This window comes from Oncorhynchus keta, chromosome 11 (assembly GCF_023373465.1).
Source record: "Oncorhynchus keta strain PuntledgeMale-10-30-2019 chromosome 11, Oket_V2, whole genome shotgun sequence".
NCBI classification, from domain to species: Eukaryota; Metazoa; Chordata; class Actinopteri; order Salmoniformes; family Salmonidae; genus Oncorhynchus; species Oncorhynchus keta.
The window spans coordinates 22,335,491-22,352,288 of NC_068431.1; the positions used below are offsets into that span (position 1 = coordinate 22,335,491).

General features: G+C 42.1%; 1 protein-coding gene across 8 annotated transcripts; it reads right to left on the bottom strand.

The window, feature by feature from the left end:
* Positions 1–4,857: 4,857 nt before the first annotated feature.
* Positions 4,858–9,833, bottom strand: LOC118389921 (40S ribosomal protein S3). 8 transcript variants are annotated; one of them, XR_008147410.1, is made up of 9 exons: positions 9,716–9,765; positions 8,885–9,015; positions 8,269–8,362; positions 7,883–7,977; positions 7,175–7,362; positions 6,509–6,746; positions 5,715–5,761; positions 5,260–5,355; positions 4,858–4,936 (listed from the first exon to the last, which is right to left on the bottom strand). XR_008147410.1 is itself a non-coding variant. In XM_035779912.2 (7 exons), exons 1-6 carry the CDS (start codon positions 9,743–9,745, stop codon positions 6,547–6,549), a joined length of 738 nt encoding a protein of 245 aa, XP_035635805.1. In that variant the 5' UTR covers positions 9,746–9,765; the 3' UTR covers positions 4,858–4,936; positions 6,509–6,546. The 8 variants fall into 8 exon arrangements, 4 of the variants coding, with proteins under 4 accessions (XP_035635805.1, XP_052385707.1, XP_052385706.1 ...); XR_004826883.2 differs by lacking the exon at positions 5,715–5,761; XR_008147409.1 differs by having other exon boundaries at positions 4,858–5,355.
* Between the last annotated feature and the right edge of the window lie 6,965 nt (positions 9,834–16,798).

The window sequence follows — 16,798 nt, forward strand, 5'->3', positions numbered from 1 at the left end:
ACACTTCCTGTTCTTTCAAAGTAGGTCACCCTTCTAATTCCATTATGTTATCTATTATCTATTAATTAATTAATGAACTGCTGTTACTGTAAATGGTTAGCTAACTGATATATTTTAGCTACCAAGCTAACCATTGGTAATCTTAAATTATGCTATACAGACAAAACATATAGTCAGTGGTTGCACATCTAATTAGCTGAAATTAAGCTTGGGTGTGAATAGTAGACATGTAAATATTATTTCACAGTTTACAGCAGGTCTCCAGCTACCCAGACCTGTCTATTCAGCCTGATAGGGTACCGTGGGCGTGTCCAGTTTACCCCTGTGCAAATCTATGTGTGTGTAACGGATGTGAAACGGCTAGTTTAGTTAGCGGTGGTGCGCTCTAAATAGCATGTCAATCGGTGACGTCCTTGCTCTGAGACCTTGAAGTAGTAATTCCCCTTGCTCTGCAAGGGCCGCGGGTTTTGTGGAGCGATGGGTAACGATGCTTCGTGGGTGACTGTTGTTGATGTGTGCAGAGGGTCCCTGGTTTGCGCCCGGGTATGGCCGAGGGGACGGTTTAAAATTATACTGTTACATGTGTATAGAAATTTAATTAAACATCCAATCAATGCTTTAAGTGTTGTGCAGTAGGTCCACACCTAAAGGATTGTGGGTTCCTGTCCAGAAACAACCCCTACCCCTAGACACTTCTGGAGATCTGAGAGAATTGCACAGGTTTAAGCAATACCTGCAAAATTCCACCATGCCTATCAGAGGGTAAGGTGGAGCTGTGACCGTGTCACCAGCCATCAATCCCTCTCAGATCTTCACAAGTGTCCCGACTCTGGGCAGTAGGGGCTAGGGGTTGTTTCTGTACAGGCCATTGGTGTTATGGTAGCTCAGTCAGCCAGGCACTGTCAAAAAAATGTATTAGCTGTCACATACTTGATTCCTTTGTCCTTGAGGGAATCTCAATTGCGTTTCCTTGATTCGTTGCATTTTCTCTCCTCAAAACCCACTGGATGAAAAGGTCAGAGGTCTCTCCCCTCTGCCCTTCTCATCCAATGGGTTTTGTGAAGGAAGTGAGGAGAGGGGATGTGATGAATAAAGGAAATTAAATTGAGATTCTCCCCTTGTTTCCACCATTCCTCATCTCCCTCTCAAAGCACATTGATTGGAGAGGAGTGAAAGTTCCTCCCCTCAGGCTCCAATGCACTTTCAAGGAGAGGCTAAGAGTGAAGGAAAAAGGACAGAGGATGCAAGAATGTGATGTATAGTTTTCACACACACTGCTTGAAGAGTTTACTGATTTTGATTTGATTTGATTTGATTTACTGATTATGATTTAATTGTCGGTTATTATTGTCAATGATTTTGTCGACAGAACCCATGCTATTATATTACTGAATTAAATTATATGAACTATAGAAACATATAATTGCAGTAGTTTATCTTTTTCTTTCTTCTGGAATGTTTAGCATGGTTATAAATGATAGAGAAGTTGACTAAAGCACAAACAGACCTGGCTACTAGGCATGACAAAAAAACATGCAGTGTCCTTGTTTATGTGACATGGGCTGTTACGGTGACCATATTACCGCAGTCAAATTTCCCATGACCATTTAGTCACGGTAACTAGGCTTCTCCAAAACTGTACTGATGGTCATTAGTAGCATACAAAACTGGCTAACTTCCAGTCACTAATGCCCTGGTACTCAGTGATCTATTGTCCCTCTAATCACTCTGATATCAATGCAAATGCTATCATAAAATGACCTCATAAACACTTCATGATTTGGTAGCCAGCCTAGTGGTCAGTGCATTGGGCTAGTAACCGAAAGGTTGCAAGATCGAATCCCCGATCTGACAAGGTAAACAATCTGTCGTTCTGCCCCTGAACAAGGCAGTTAACCCACTGTTCCTAGGCCATCATTGAAAATAATCATTTGTTCTTAACTGCCTTGCCTAGTTAAATAAAGGTGAAATAAAATAAATAAATAAAAAATAGCGTAGGCCTACTCTATGCTATACGAGCTCAGCCATGCTTTGAACTGGCTTTTTTTTGTTGTCTAAATTACGACTATCCAATCTACTCATCACATTATGAATAGTAGGCTATCTTACATAAGTCTGCAAATGCAATGATGCATGGAATGCTTTTTTATAAATATGCATTTTTATGGTGAAAATTAGCTTCTCCAAACTTGAAACACATGCGCCGCCTATGTATGATGGTTGTAAAACAGATTAATGTGCTTAATTGTAAGAATTTAGCAATACATCTAGCAGCATGAGAAAGCTGGTATCCTGTTTTAAATAGTGGCCAGTCAAAACTCTGTTTTCACATGCGATTGCGAAATGACTGGGTTTATAAGAACACGTTTCACTTGGCTTTCTAGACTATGTGCTCTCTAACCGTGTTCCAGGGGTTGTAGTAGGCCTGTAGGCTACGTTTGGAGTTATTTGGTGACTTTAGTTGTGATACAAACCTTATCAAAACATATAGGTCTATGGGCTAGGCTACATGATGTGTGTGACTATGATTTGAAAAAGTTGCAAAAAAAGACATGCTGTTTCTTGCCTTACTGCACATGCTGGGCATCATTCACAAGTGATAATATTGTCATCCATCAGACTATTCTTAATTTAATCTAGTTTCTACATACACTAAATAATATATGTGTGAAATTGGTTTTGATTTAGAATGGACCATTATCATGCACCTGCTAGAACAAGGGCAGGGGGGAAATACCTGTCATCTATGCACTTAAATAGTGAATGCGGCAAAAAGCATTTAGTGATGCTTTTGCCCACAGGTCATTTTCATGCCAGCCAGACTATACTCATGTTGTAAAGCGAAGCAATGTGCTTAATATTAGGAACATTTGAGAAATAAATATAGTAGGCCTAGCCTATAGAAAGCTGATGGGATCCTCTTATTTTTAATAAGGCCATCAACATTCTGCTTTCTCACAAAATGACATAGCCTATAGAAATGTTGCACAACATGAGCTCAAAGTTTGTATTACCTTTACTTAACCAGGTAGGCCAGTTGAGAACAAGTTCTCATTAACAACTGTGACCTGACCAAGATAAAGCAAAGCAGTGCGACAAAAACAACAACACAGAGTCACACATAAACAAACGTAGTCAATAACATAATAGAAGAGAAAAATAGACAAATCTATTTAGGGTGTGTACAAATGTAGAAGAGTAGGGATGTAGACAATAAATAGGCCATGGAGGTGAAAAAAATGACAATTTAGCATTAATACTGGAGTGATAGATGTGCAAGTAGAGATACTGTTGTGCAAAAGAGCAAGTAATAATATGGGGATGAGGTACAGTGATCGGTAAGCTGCTCTCACAGCTGATGCTTAAAGTTAGAGAGATATGACTCCAGCTACAGAAATTTTTGCAATTTGTTCCAGTAATTGGCAGGCGAGAACTGGAAAAGGAAAGGCGGCCAAAGGAAGTGTTGGCTTTTGGGGATGACCAGTGCAATATACAGTTGAAGTCGGACGTTTACATACACCGTAGCTGTACAGCCGTACAGCTAAACTCAGTTCTTCACAATTCCTGACAATTAATCATAGTACAAATTCTCTGTCTTAGGTCAATTAGGATCACCACTTTATTTTAAGAATGTGAAATGTGAGAATAATAGTAGAATGACTTCTTTCAGCATTTATTTCTGTCATCGCATTCCCAGTGTTGGAATGTGAACCCAGTCTGAGCGCTTTGGAGCAGATTTTCGTCAAGGGTCTCTGTACTTTGTTCCGTTCATCTTTCCCCCGATCCTGACGTCTCTCAGTCCCTGCCACTGAAAAACAACTCCACAGCATGACGCTGCCAGGTTTCCTCCAGATGTGATGCTTGGCATTCCGGTTTAATCTTAACTCACTAGACCAGATCATTTTGTTTCTCATGGTCAGAGTCCTTTAGGTTCCTTTTACTGAATGGCTTCCATCTGGTCACTCTACCATAAAGGCCTGATTGGTGCAGAGATGGTTGTCCTTCTGGAAGGTTCTTCCGTCGCCACAGAGGAACTCTGGAGCCGTCAGTGACCATTGGGTTCTTGGTCACATCCCTGACCAAGGCCCTTCTCCACCGATTGCGGTTTGGCAGGGCAGCAAGCTACAGGAAGTTTTGGATTTTCTAAACTCCTTCCATTTAATGATGGAGATCAGTGATCTTGGGGGCCTTCAATTCTGAAGAAATGTTCTGGTACCCTTGACACAATTCTGTCTCTGAGTTTAATGGACAATTCCTTCGGCCCCATGGCTTGGTTTTTGCCTTTTCAAATCATGTCCAATCAATGAAACTTAGCACAGGTGGACTCCAAACAAGTTGAAGAAACATCTCAATCAAAACAGGATGCACCTGAGCTCAGTTAAGTCTCATAGCGAAGGGTCTGAATACTTATGTAAATAAGGTATGTTAAATACATATGCATAAAATGTTTGCTTCATTATGGGGTATTGTGTGTAGACTAAAATTTGTTTATTGAATAAGGCTGTAACACAAAATGTGGAAATAGTTAAAGGGACTGAATGCTTTCCGAATGTACTGCATTTGTATGATAGTGTCTAGACAATGGACAGTCTGAATAGAAAAGGTGTGCTGCAGTAGTTTAATAGGATGAGCCTTGACTGGAATACAGTATATACACACATGAAATGGGTAAAATACTATGTAAATATTAAAGTGACCAGTGAGTTTTCAATGACTATGTACATAGGGCAGCAGTCTAAGGTGCAGAGTTGGGCTACTTGTAACATTTGAAGTGGGTATCAAGGTAACAGAAGTTACTTCGAAAGGATTTTAAAAGGCAAAGGCTCAACATTAATAGTAAGGGAATTTGGTCAATAATTAAGACAACATTTAAATATTTTATTTGTTTCTTGAAAAACAAAAAGGTATTTGGAGAACTTCCTCCACTCACGATGACCTGGAAAAGAACAAAGGGACATCATTGACATTTCGCCACCTTTAAACTAAGGGTCAGCAACAGGCGGCCCTGCCCGCTGGCCCCCGAAAGTTCAGTGGAAGATGGGGAGGCTAAATTGTAACAAATACACAGATGTAATCAAGGTATGATTTTTTTTTAAATACAATATCTTAGTTGTGGTCAATGTGCAGTGTACAAATCATTAATTATGTTCCGGCCACCTGACAAAAATCACTCCTGAATCTAGTTGCCTACTCTTGCTTTAAACCCTTCTACGACGCTTTAAAAAGACATTCTGCAGTTCAAACAAGACGGTACCCCACCATTGTTTCAGTAGACAGCTGAGGGATGGGCAGGAGAAATGCAATCACCCCCAAATTCATAGACATATGGATGAGGGCTATTGTCTGGTCGATAATCTGTTGATCAAACAAGAGTTCTTTAGTGCAGAAGTCGCAAGCAACAATTTTGGTACAAGACCCCAAATTATACATATAGAAGTAGGTCCGGGCTACTTGGCCTGTACTTGTGCCAAATTGGGCCCATTTTGATTGTATTTCTGACTGTCTTAACTCACCAGCTGTAGAGTTTCTCCTCAAATGTTCTTCAAAACAGCAAGATAAAGCTTTTTTTTTTTTAGAATTCACTGAGAACGACAATAGTAACTCAATGTATTTGACAAGTAATTCAATCTCTCTCCCTTTCGATAACCACTTGACATGAAAGGTTCAAGTGTAATGCTCCTATCCACTGGAAATGTCATAAAATAACTGATTACCTCTTATCCCTCGCACAAAAAGCCTACAGCCGTCTGTCCCGAGCTCACTGGCGCAGGAAACAATAATCAATAATAATCCAGAACAATAATCAACAATAATTAATATTTTACACAAAGTAAATTGGCTAGCGCTAGCTTAGGGACAGACACAGTTCATACCGTTTCTCAAGTTGGTTGCAGACAGCCACGTGCAGCCAATGTGATTTCTTAGATTATTTTAAAAATCAGGATTTTTTTTTTTTTATCCCTGCAGGCTGCAGTGTTTATTTTTCAGCTTTATGTAGGCTATTTTTATAGTTGGCAATGACAATAGTTACTTTAAGATTCAGATCATCTTGATAGAATTTAGAGTAACCACATGACAATGACAGATCCAAAGATACCATTTCTACTGATCTGCGTGCCAGTTAGGAATTGTAAGATAAATTGGCACTCCAGATGGAAAAGTTTGCTGACGCCTGGTGTAGCCCATTACCAGGAACTTCAGGAGCGTAGCAGCAGGAGGAGAGGGTCGAAAGAACATACTACTCTGTCAACCAAGATAACTCATTTATTTTTTTTGTTCTGGGACAACCCTAATGGTATACACAATCAAATTTGATGTATCGCAGATTTCAATTTGAACAAAATGTATATATTAGTATGTCAATTGGTGACGTGTGTTATGATGCAGAGCGTCCCTGCCAGAAGTGTGATGCAGACACGGATAGTAGGAAATAGTTTGTGTGCAGAGGGAAAGTCAAATCAGCGCCGTAACTTATCCTGCCTTTAACACGTCATTAAACCAGTCTTACATTGAAAATGTGAGACGCTGGCGTGGGGTCCCTCATGGTTATGCTGTTGGGACGGGTGTGGCAGGTGCGACGACAGCGGCCTCCGGCTTGGCTCCCTTCTGCTCAGAGATGGGCGTTGAGGGGACCTGCTCGTCCTTGGGCTCCACGATGCTCACGTGGTCAGGGAGAGGTTTCTTGGGGCCAATCTTACCGCTGGGATCCCAGGGCAGCATGATTTTCACCTTAATCCCCAGCACACCTTTGGATAGGCAGAACAGAGTGCACCCCAAGTATGTCACCATTTCATCACTTATTATTTTGGTACTGTTGCATAACACATCCTCTTGGTCATGGTCTGGCCCATCACTAATGCTAGATTCACACCATAGGGCAGACCCGAACCACGCAGAGCTAGCTTGGATCATTTATTCTCACCGTGCTTTCCTGTAATATCACTCTTTGTCCTGAAGTGTACACTTCAGGAAATTTCCCACAAATCTAAAAAACAACATTGGAATAGAGGCATGGGCTTTTGGGAATTTCAAACATATTTTTTGTTGTTTTTGAATTTTTACCCCTTTTTTCTGAAATCAGGCTGTAACAAAATGTGGATTATGTCAAGGGGTATAAATACTTTGAGGGCACTGTATAGTGTGAATCAAGCATAAAACCCCTGGGTGAACTCACCTTGGCGGAGGAGCACGTGGCGGACAGCGGTGTCGACGTAGTAGTTAACGGGGTCTCCACTGTGGATCATGAGGCCATCCACAAACTTCATGGACTTGGCCCTCTGGCCCCTGAGTTTTCCAGAGACCACCACCTCGCAACCCTTGGACCCGCTCTCCATGATGAACCGTAGGACACCATAGCAGGCCCTGCAACACAAAAACAAGCAGAATTAGAAAATACATATCTTACAAGTCCCGTGTCTTCAACTTGCCCCTAAACACTAGTCATTCCACCATTTAGAAGTGTAAAATATTGACTTTAACAGGATCTTCCAGTTCCAACAAAGGAATAACTATTCACAAGAGGTGTAACACTGCATCCCTTCACTATCTTTCCATTTGCGTATTCATGATAATTATTCATTAGCGTTGTAAAGGTCAATTGTGGCTGAAGGCAAAGAGTTTACAGTACGCCGTCGGTTGTTCCAATGAATGGTTGTTCTAATACACAACTGAAAACTAAGCTTACCATTTTCACTGCATTTGACATACTCCACAAACATCTTGAAGTTTTAAATGTCAGTGCATATACATTTAACATGCTACAGAGTTGCATTTCTACATTCAAAGTACTTGTATTCCATATCAGCAATCAAACAATAATGAATCAAGTATAATACCTAGGTAGCATAAAAAAAATAAAAAAAACAGGTAAAAGATCCTCAACCTGCGGACAGCGAGACCCCCGAGAAGCTTGTAGCGCAGAGACTCTGCCTGGGCAATGGCACAAAGACCACGAGTGGCAACCTTCTCAGCATACAGCTGATGGCAAGAGAAACAGACATGGAAAGTTACAAAACACACTCACAGTATGGTGCAAACCTTTCATAGCACAGAGACACCCCCCCCAGGGATGTTTTGGGGACAATGAGACAATGGTAGAACTGCTGTTATTATTTGACAAGGAACAAGCAAATATAAACTTTATAGTCACCCACCAACCTCAAAAAGGTTGCTGTATGCAGGGGGGAAGAACAATACTGTGCAAGCGTCACTGTAAATTATCCTGCAGTCGGCCGTTCCTACATTGATATGATCTGAAATGTAATTTACCTCCACACTGCCCTCGGGGAAGCCAAACCTCTTCTGGACCACTGCAGTCAGCTCACGTATACGACGCCCCTTCTCACCAAGCACGTTCTGTGTCCTGGAGAAAGAACGTGGTCTGTTAGCGCCTCATCAGTTTGATTCAACTCACCGACTCACTTTCAACTGAAGTTACCAGAATACACATTTCCTAAAAAAACAGGGTTTGTCAGATATTCAGACATCATAAGTGGTCATACGTTGAGAAAAGTCAAGATTACCCAGCTGTTGCAGAAAATGCATTGAAAATATTGGCAACATTGTAGCTTTCACTGCAAACAGCAATCCCTTGTTTAAAAAAAAAATAGTCACTGAATACAGCTATATGCCACAATTCAAAATGAAGGGAACAGATTAGCATCATGTATCTTCCAGATTTGCTGTGTTAAACTATTCTATTAATTTTGAGTTGAGGCATATTGCTGGTCATGCACAACCAATGGATTAATCTTTACATGACTACTTTTGAGGTCAAAATATCCAACAAACTGATTTTGGAGTGGAACGTGCTTTCAAGCTATAATAAATCAAGTGGTCAGTCACTAGTCCTCTGTGGTCTTTGTGTCTGGGGTTTTGGTCTCACCTGGTAGCCAAGATGATGATTTCAGTTCTAGTTGGGGTGACACGAACCTCCACACCTGAGTAGCCATCCTCAGCCAGCTCTCTTGTGAGGAACTCGTTCAGTTCAGCTTTGAAGATACCATCAGCGACAAACTAAAAATATGAGACAAACTGTACAAATATGAGGACTGGTGGAGAGCGGCAGGGAACTTAGTAAGCCATATTAACCTGGTGTGACAGACAGCAACATGGCAACTTGTTGGAACAATCAGTAGACTAACCATTGTTACACTAACATGTCAAAAAAAAAGTAAGGATGAAATATAACTTATATGTAACATGCCAATAAAATTAGAAAAAAACTTTAACCACCCTCTATCCGGTGTAACATTTACATTAACATTAACTAGCTTAACTAAGGTTAATCGTTTTTTCGAAAGCACCTGGTCTTTAGCCTCGCGGTGACATTGATGTTTTATGTAAAACTGAAAATACTGTAACGTTATAAGAAACATGCATGACCAGGATCATACCCATCAAGGTGCGGATTGCGTGAAATCGAGGCTGCGCGTATAAAAGGTAACGGTGGGTTAGCAAAGTAGTTAAGCTTTCGCTAGTTAGTTACCTACATTAGTCAATTAGGAATATATTTCGGCACGCTTCAGCATGGGATCATGTGCGCGTGCTGGCTAGCATGCTAAATAATTAGCTACCGGCAATGACTTCAAAGTTACAGAATATGTTAAATTCTACTCACGTGACATGTGCCACAGAAATTAACTGCCTAACTATAAGAAAGGTTTCTATTTAGGTGAACTCAAAACTGTAATCCTAAAGATAAATCGACACAAACCTTTCTCTTCTTGGAAATTTGCACCGCCATCTTGGGATGTGTCGTTAACCGGAAAGACTGATCTGTTTCCAGGAAATGCTAATATGCAAACGTTTTCATATCAACACATGCGCGCGCATTCCCCTGGTCAGCAACCCATGAATAAGTAGAATATTAACACATAAAACATCTCAATACAGGTCTGACCATTTTATTTTCGTCTGAGATATGCGTGTGTGTGTGATTTTATATATATATATATATATATATATATATATATATATATATATATATACTGTTACCGCTTGTTATATGTATAGATATATATACGGCTATTGTACCAACCAGGTACAACCCTAAATCCGTAACCATGGGCACTCTCTTAGATATCATCCTGACCAACTTGCCCTCTAAATACACCTCTGCTGTCTTCAACCAAGATCTCAGCGATCACTGCCTCATTGCCTGCATGCATAATGGGTCCGCGGTCAAACGACCACCCCTCATCACTGTCAATCGCTCCCTAAAACACTTCAGCGAGCAGGCCTTTCTAATCGACCTGGTCCGGGTATCCTGGAAGGATATTGACCTCATCCCGTAAGTAGATAATGCCTGGTTATTCTTTAAAAGTGCTCCTCGCCATCTTAAATAAGCATGCCCCATTCAAAAAATGTAGAACTAAGAACATATATAGCCCTTGGTTCACTCCAGACTTGACTGCCCTTGACCAGCACAAAAACATCCTATGGCGTACTGCATAAGCATCGAATAGCCCCTGCGATATGCAACTTTTCAGGGAAGTCAGGAACTAATATACACAGGCAGTTAGGAAAGCAAAGGCTAGCTTTTTCTAACATAAATATGCATCCTGTAGCACAAAGGCCAAAAAGTTATGGGACACTGTAAAGTCCATGGAGAATAAGAGCACCTCATCCCAGCTGCCCACTGCACTGAGGCTAGGAAACACTGTCACCACCGATAAATCTACGATAATCGAGAATTTCAATAAGCATTTTTCTACGGCTGGCCATGCTTTCCACCTGGCTACACCTACCCTGGTCAACAGCTCTGTGCCCGCCACAGCAACTTGCCAAAGCCTCCCCCATTTCTCCTTCACCCAAATCTAGATAGCTGATGTTCTGAAAGAGCTGAAAAATCTGGACCCCTACAAATCAGCTGGGCTAGACAATCTGGACCCTCTCTTTCTAAAATTATCCGCCGCAATTGTTGAAACCCCTATTACTAGCCTGTTCAACCTCTCTTCCGTATTGTCTGAGATCCCCAAAGATTGGAAAGCTGCCGTGGTCATACCCCTCTTCAAAGGGGGAGATACTCTAGACCCAAACTGTTACAGACCTACAGTTGAAGTCGGAAGTTTACACACACTTACAGTGGGGAGAACAAGTATTTGACACACTGCCAATTTTGCAGGTTTTCCTACTTACAAAGCATGTAGAGGTCTGTAATTTTTATCATAGGTACACTTCAACTGTGAGAGACGGAATCTAAGAAAGAAATCCAGAAAATCACAGTGTATGATTTTTAAGTAATTCATTTGCATTTTATTGCATGACATAAGTATTTGATACATCAGAAAAGCATAACTTAATATTTGGTACAGAAGCCTTTGTTTGCAATTACAGAGATCATACATTTCCTGTAGTTCTTGATCAGGTTTGCAAACACTGCAGCAGGGATTTTGGCCCACTCCTCCATTACAGACCATCTCCAGATCCTTCAGGTTCCGGGCCTGTCGTTGGGCAATACGGACTTTCAGCTCCCTCCAAAGATTTTCTATTGGGTTCAGGTCTGGAGACTGGCTAGGCCACTCCAGGACCTTGAGATGCTTCTTACGGAGCCACTCCTTAGTTGCCCTGGCTGTGTATTTCGGGTCGTTGTCATGCTGGAAGACCCAGCCACGACCCATCTTCAATGCTCTTACTGAGGGAAAGAGGTTGTTGGCCAAGATCTCGCGATACATGGCCCCATCCACCCTCCCCTCAATACGGTGCAGTCGTCCTGTCCCCTTTGCAGAAAAGCATCCCCAAAGAATGATGTTTCCACCACCATGCCACCTCCGGTTGGGATGGTGTTCTTGGGGTTGTACTCATCCTTCTTCCTCCTCCAAACACGGCGAGTGGAGTTTAGACCAAAAAGCTCTATTTTTGTCTCATCAGACCACATGACCACCTCCCATTCCTCCTCTGGATCATCCAGACGGTCATTGGCAAACTTCAGACGGGCCTGGACTTGCGCTGGCTTGAGCAGGGGGACCTTGCATGCGCTGCAGGATTTTAATCCATGACGGCGTAGTGTGTTACTAATGGTTTTCTTTGAGACTGTGGTCCCAGCTCTCTTCAGGTCATTGACCAGGTCCTGCCGTGTAGTTCTGGGCTGTTACCTCACCTTCCTCATGATCATTGATGCCAAACAAGGTGAGATCTTGCATGGAGCCCCAGACCAAGGGTGATTGACCGTCATCTTGAACTTCTTCCATTTTCTAATAATTGCGCCAACAGTTGTTGCCTTCTCACCAAGCTGCTTGCCTATTGTCCTGTAGCCCATCCCAGCCTTGTGCAGGTTTACAATTTCATCCCTGATGTCCTTACACAGCTCTCTGGTCTTGGCCATTCTGGAAAGGTTGGAGTCTGTTTGATTGAGTGTGTGGATAGGTGTCTTTTATAGGAGTTCAAACTGGTGCAGTTAATACAGGTAATGAGTGGAGAACAGGAGGGATTCTTAAAGAAAACCTAACAGGTCTGTGAGAGCCGTAATTCTAACTGGTTAGTAGGTGTTCAAATACTTATGTCTTGCAATAAAATGCAAATGAATTACTTAAAAGTCATACAATGTGATTTTCTGGATTTGTTTTTAAGATTCCGTCTCTCACAGTTGAAGTTAACCGATGATAAAAATTACAGAGCTCTACATGCTTTGTAAGTAGGAAAACCTACGAAATCGTCAGTGTGTCAAATACTTGTTCTCCCCACTGTAGGTTGGAGTCATTAAAACTAGTGTTTCAACCACTCCACAAATTTCTTGTTAAACTATAGTTTTGGCAAGTTGTTTAGGACATCTACTTTGTGCATGACACAAGTCATTTTACTTTCACTTATAATTCACTGTATCACAATTCCAGTGGGTCAGAAGTTTACATACACTAAGTTGACTGTGCCTTTAAACAGCTTGGAAAATTCCAGAAAATGATGTCATGGCTTTAGAAGCTTCTAATTTTTGTCAATTGGAGGTTTATCTGTGTATTTCAAGGCCTATCTTTAAACCCAGTGCCAATTTGCTTGACATCAAGGGAATATCAATAGAAATCAGCCTAGACCTCAGAACAAATATCGTTGACCTCCAGAAGTCTGTTTCACCCTTGGGAGCAATTTCCAAATGCCTGAAGGTACCACGTTCATCTGTACAAACAATAGTACGCAAGTATAAACTCCATGGGACCACGCAGCCATCATAGCGCTCAGGAAGGAGACGCGTTCAGTCTCCTAGAAATTAACATACTTTGGTGCGAAAAGTGCAAATCAATCCTAGAATATCAGCAAAGGACCCTGTGAGGATGCTAGAGAAAACAGTTATCTATGTCCACAGTAAAAACGAGTCCTACATCGACATAACCTGAAAGGCCGCTCAGCAAGATAGAAGCCACTGCTCCAAAACCGCCATAAAAGAGCCAGGCTACGGGTTGCAACTGCACATGGGGACAAAGATCATACTTTTTGGAGAAATGTCCTCTGGTCTGATGAAACAAAAATAGAAGTGTTTGGCCATAATGACCGTTATCTTTGGAGGAAAAAGGGGGAGACTTGCAAGCCGAAGAACACCATCCCAACCGTGAAGCATGTGGTGGCAGCATCATTTTGTGGGGGTGCTGTACTGCAGGAGGGACTGGTGCACTTCACAAAATAGATAGCATAAAGTAGTTAACGCTTGGTCGCAAATGGGTCTTCCAAATGAACAATGACCCCAAGCATACTTCCAAAGTTGTTGCAAAATGGCCTAAGGACAACAAAGTCAAGGTATTGGACTGGCCATCACAAAGCCCTGACCTCAATCCTAAAGATAATTTGTAGGTAGAACTGAAAAAGCATGTGCAAGCAAGGAGGCCTACAATCCTGACTTAGTTACACCAGCTCTGGCAGGAGGAATGGGCCAAAATTCACTCAACTTATTGTGGGAAGCTTGTGGAAGGCTACCCGAAACATTTGACCCAAGATAAACAATTTTAAGGCAATGCTACCAAATACTAATTGAGTGTAGATAAACTTCTGACCCACTGGGAATGTGATGAAAGAAATAAAATATTACATAACTCTCTACTATTATTCTGACATTTCACATTCTTAAAATAAAGTGGTCATCCTAACTGACCTAAGACCTTGTGAGGATGCGTCGGCTTTCTATTCCGCAACAAAGCCTCCTTCACTCACGCCGCCATACTTACCCTCGTAAAACTGACTATCCTACCGATCCTCGACTTCGGCGATGTCATCTACAAAATAGCTTCCAATACTCTATTCAGCAAACTGGATGCAGTATATCACAGTGCCATCCCTTTTGTTACTTAAGCACCTTATACCACCCACCACTGCGACCTGTATGCTCTAGTCGGCTGGTCCTCGCTACATATTCGTTGCCAGACCCACTGGCTCCAGGTCATCTACAGGTCAATGCCAGGTAAAGCTCTGCCTTATCTCAGTTCACTGGTCACGATGGCAACACCCACCCGTAGCACGCGCTCCAGCAGGTGTATCTCACTGATCATCCCTAAAGCCAACACCTCATTTGGCCGCCTTTCCTTCCAGTTCTCTGCTGCCTGTGACTGGAACGAATTGCAAAAATCGCTGAAGTTGGAGACTTTCATCTCCCTCACCAACTTTAAACATCTGCTATATGAGCAGCTAACCGATCGCTGCAGCTGTACATAGTCTATTGGTAAATAGCCCACCCAATTTACCTACCTCATCCCCATACTGTTTTTATTTATTTACTTTTCTGCTCTTTTGCACACCAGTATATCTTTCTGCACATGACCATCTGATCATTTATCATTCCAGTGTTAATCTGCTAAATTGTAATTATTCGCCTACCTCTTCATGCCTTTTGCACACAATGTATATAGACTCTTTTTTCCTACTGTGTTATTGACTTCTTTATTGTTTACTCCATGTGTAACTCTGTGTTGTCTGTTCACACTGCTATGCTTTATCTTGGCCAGGTTCCAGTTGTAAATGAGAACTTGTTCTCAACTAGCCTACCTGGTTACATAAAGATGGGAAAATAATGAAAAAAAGACAAGGAATGTTTACTAGGATAACATGTCAGGAATTGTGAAAAACGGAGTTTATATTTATTTGGCTACGGTGTATGTAAACTTCTGACTTCAACTGTATATCTATCCTACCCTGGCTTTCCAAGATCTTCGAAAGCCAAGTTAACAGATCACAGACCATTTCGAATCCCACCGTACCTCCTCCGCTGTGCAATCTGGTTTTAGAGCTGGTCATGGGTGCACCACAGCCACCCACAAGGTCCTAAACGATATCATAACCGCCATCGATAAAAGATAATACTGTGCAGCTGTATTCATCGACCTGGCCAAGGCTTTCAACTCTGTCAATCACCGCATTCTTATCGGCAGACTCAGCCTTGGTTTCTCAAATGACTGCCTCGCCTGGTTCACCAACTACTTCTCTGATAGAGTTCAGTGTGTCAAATCGGAGGGTCTGTTGTCCAGGTCCTCTGGCAGTCTCTATGGTGGTGCCGCAAGGTTCAATTCTTTGGCTGACTCTTCTCTGTATATACAGTGGGGAGAACAAATATTTGATACACTGCCGATTTTGCAGGTTTTCCTACTTACAAAGCATGTAGAGTTAAAACAAAAATTCAGAAAATCACATTGTATGATTTTTAAGTAATTCATTTGCATTTTATTGCCAGACATAAGTATTTGATCATCTACCAACCAGTTAGAATTCCGGCTCTCACAGACCTCCTGTTCTCCACTCATTACTCAAACTGCACCCGTTTGAACTCGTTACCTGTATAAAAGACACCTGTCCACACACTCAATCAAACAGACTCCAACCTTTCCACAATGGCCAAGACCAGGGAGCTGTGTAAGGATATCATGGATAAAATTGTAGACCTGCACAAGGCTGGGATGGGCTACAGGACAATAGGCAAGCAGCTTGGTGAGAAGGCAACAACTGTTGGCGCAATTATTAGAAAATGGAAGAAGTTCAAGATGACGGTCAATCATCCTTGGTCTGGGGCTCCATGCAAGATCTCACCTCGTGGGGCATCAATGATCATGAGGAAGGTGAGGGATCAGCCCAGAACTACATAGCAGGATCTGGTCAATGACCTGAAGAGAGCTGGGACCACAGTCTCAAAGAAAACCATTAGTAACACACTATGCCGTCATGGATTAAAATCCTGCAGCGCACGCAAAGTCCCCCTGCTCAAGCCAGCGCATGTCCAGAACCGTCTGAAGTTTGCCAATGACCATCTGGATGATCCAGAGGAGGAATGGGAGAAGGTCATGTGGTCTGATGAGACAAAAATGGTGCTTTTTAGGTCTAAACTCCACTCGCCGTGTTTGGAGGAAGAAGAAGGATGAGTACAACCCTAAGAACACCATCCCAACCGTGAAGCATGGAGGTGGAAACATTCTTTGGGGATGCTTTTCTGCAAAGGGGACAGGACGACTGCACCGTATTGAGGGGAGGATGGATGGGGCCATGTATCACGCGATCTTGGCCAACAACCTCTAAGGAGTGGCTCCGTAAGAAGCATCTCAAGGTCCTGGAGTGGCCTAGCCAGTCTCCAGACCTGAACCCAATAGAAAATCTTTGGAGGGAGCTGAAAGTCCGTATTGTCCAGCAACAGCCCCGGAACCTGAAGGATCTGGAGATGGTCTGTAATGGAGGAGTGGGCCAAAATCCCTGCTGCAGTGTGTGCAAACCTGGTCAAGAACTACAGGAAACGTATGATCTCTGTAATTGCAAACAAAGGTTTCTGTACCAAATATTAAGTAATGCTTTTCTGATGTATCAAATACTTGTCATGCAATAAAATGCAAATTAATTA

Coding starts and splice junctions, on each gene's coding strand:
- LOC118389921 (XM_035779912.2), bottom strand. CDS start 9,745: ATGGCGGTGCAAATTTCCAAGAAGAGAAAG. Junction 7,363..7,882: donor GGGGGTCTCGCTGTCCGCAG/GTTGAGGATCTT, acceptor TTTGTGTTGCAG/GGCCTGCTATGGTGTCCTAC. Junction 6,747..7,174: donor CCACGTGCTCCTCCGCCAAG/GTGAGTTCACCC, acceptor GCCTATCCAAAG/GTGTGCTGGGGATTAAGGTG.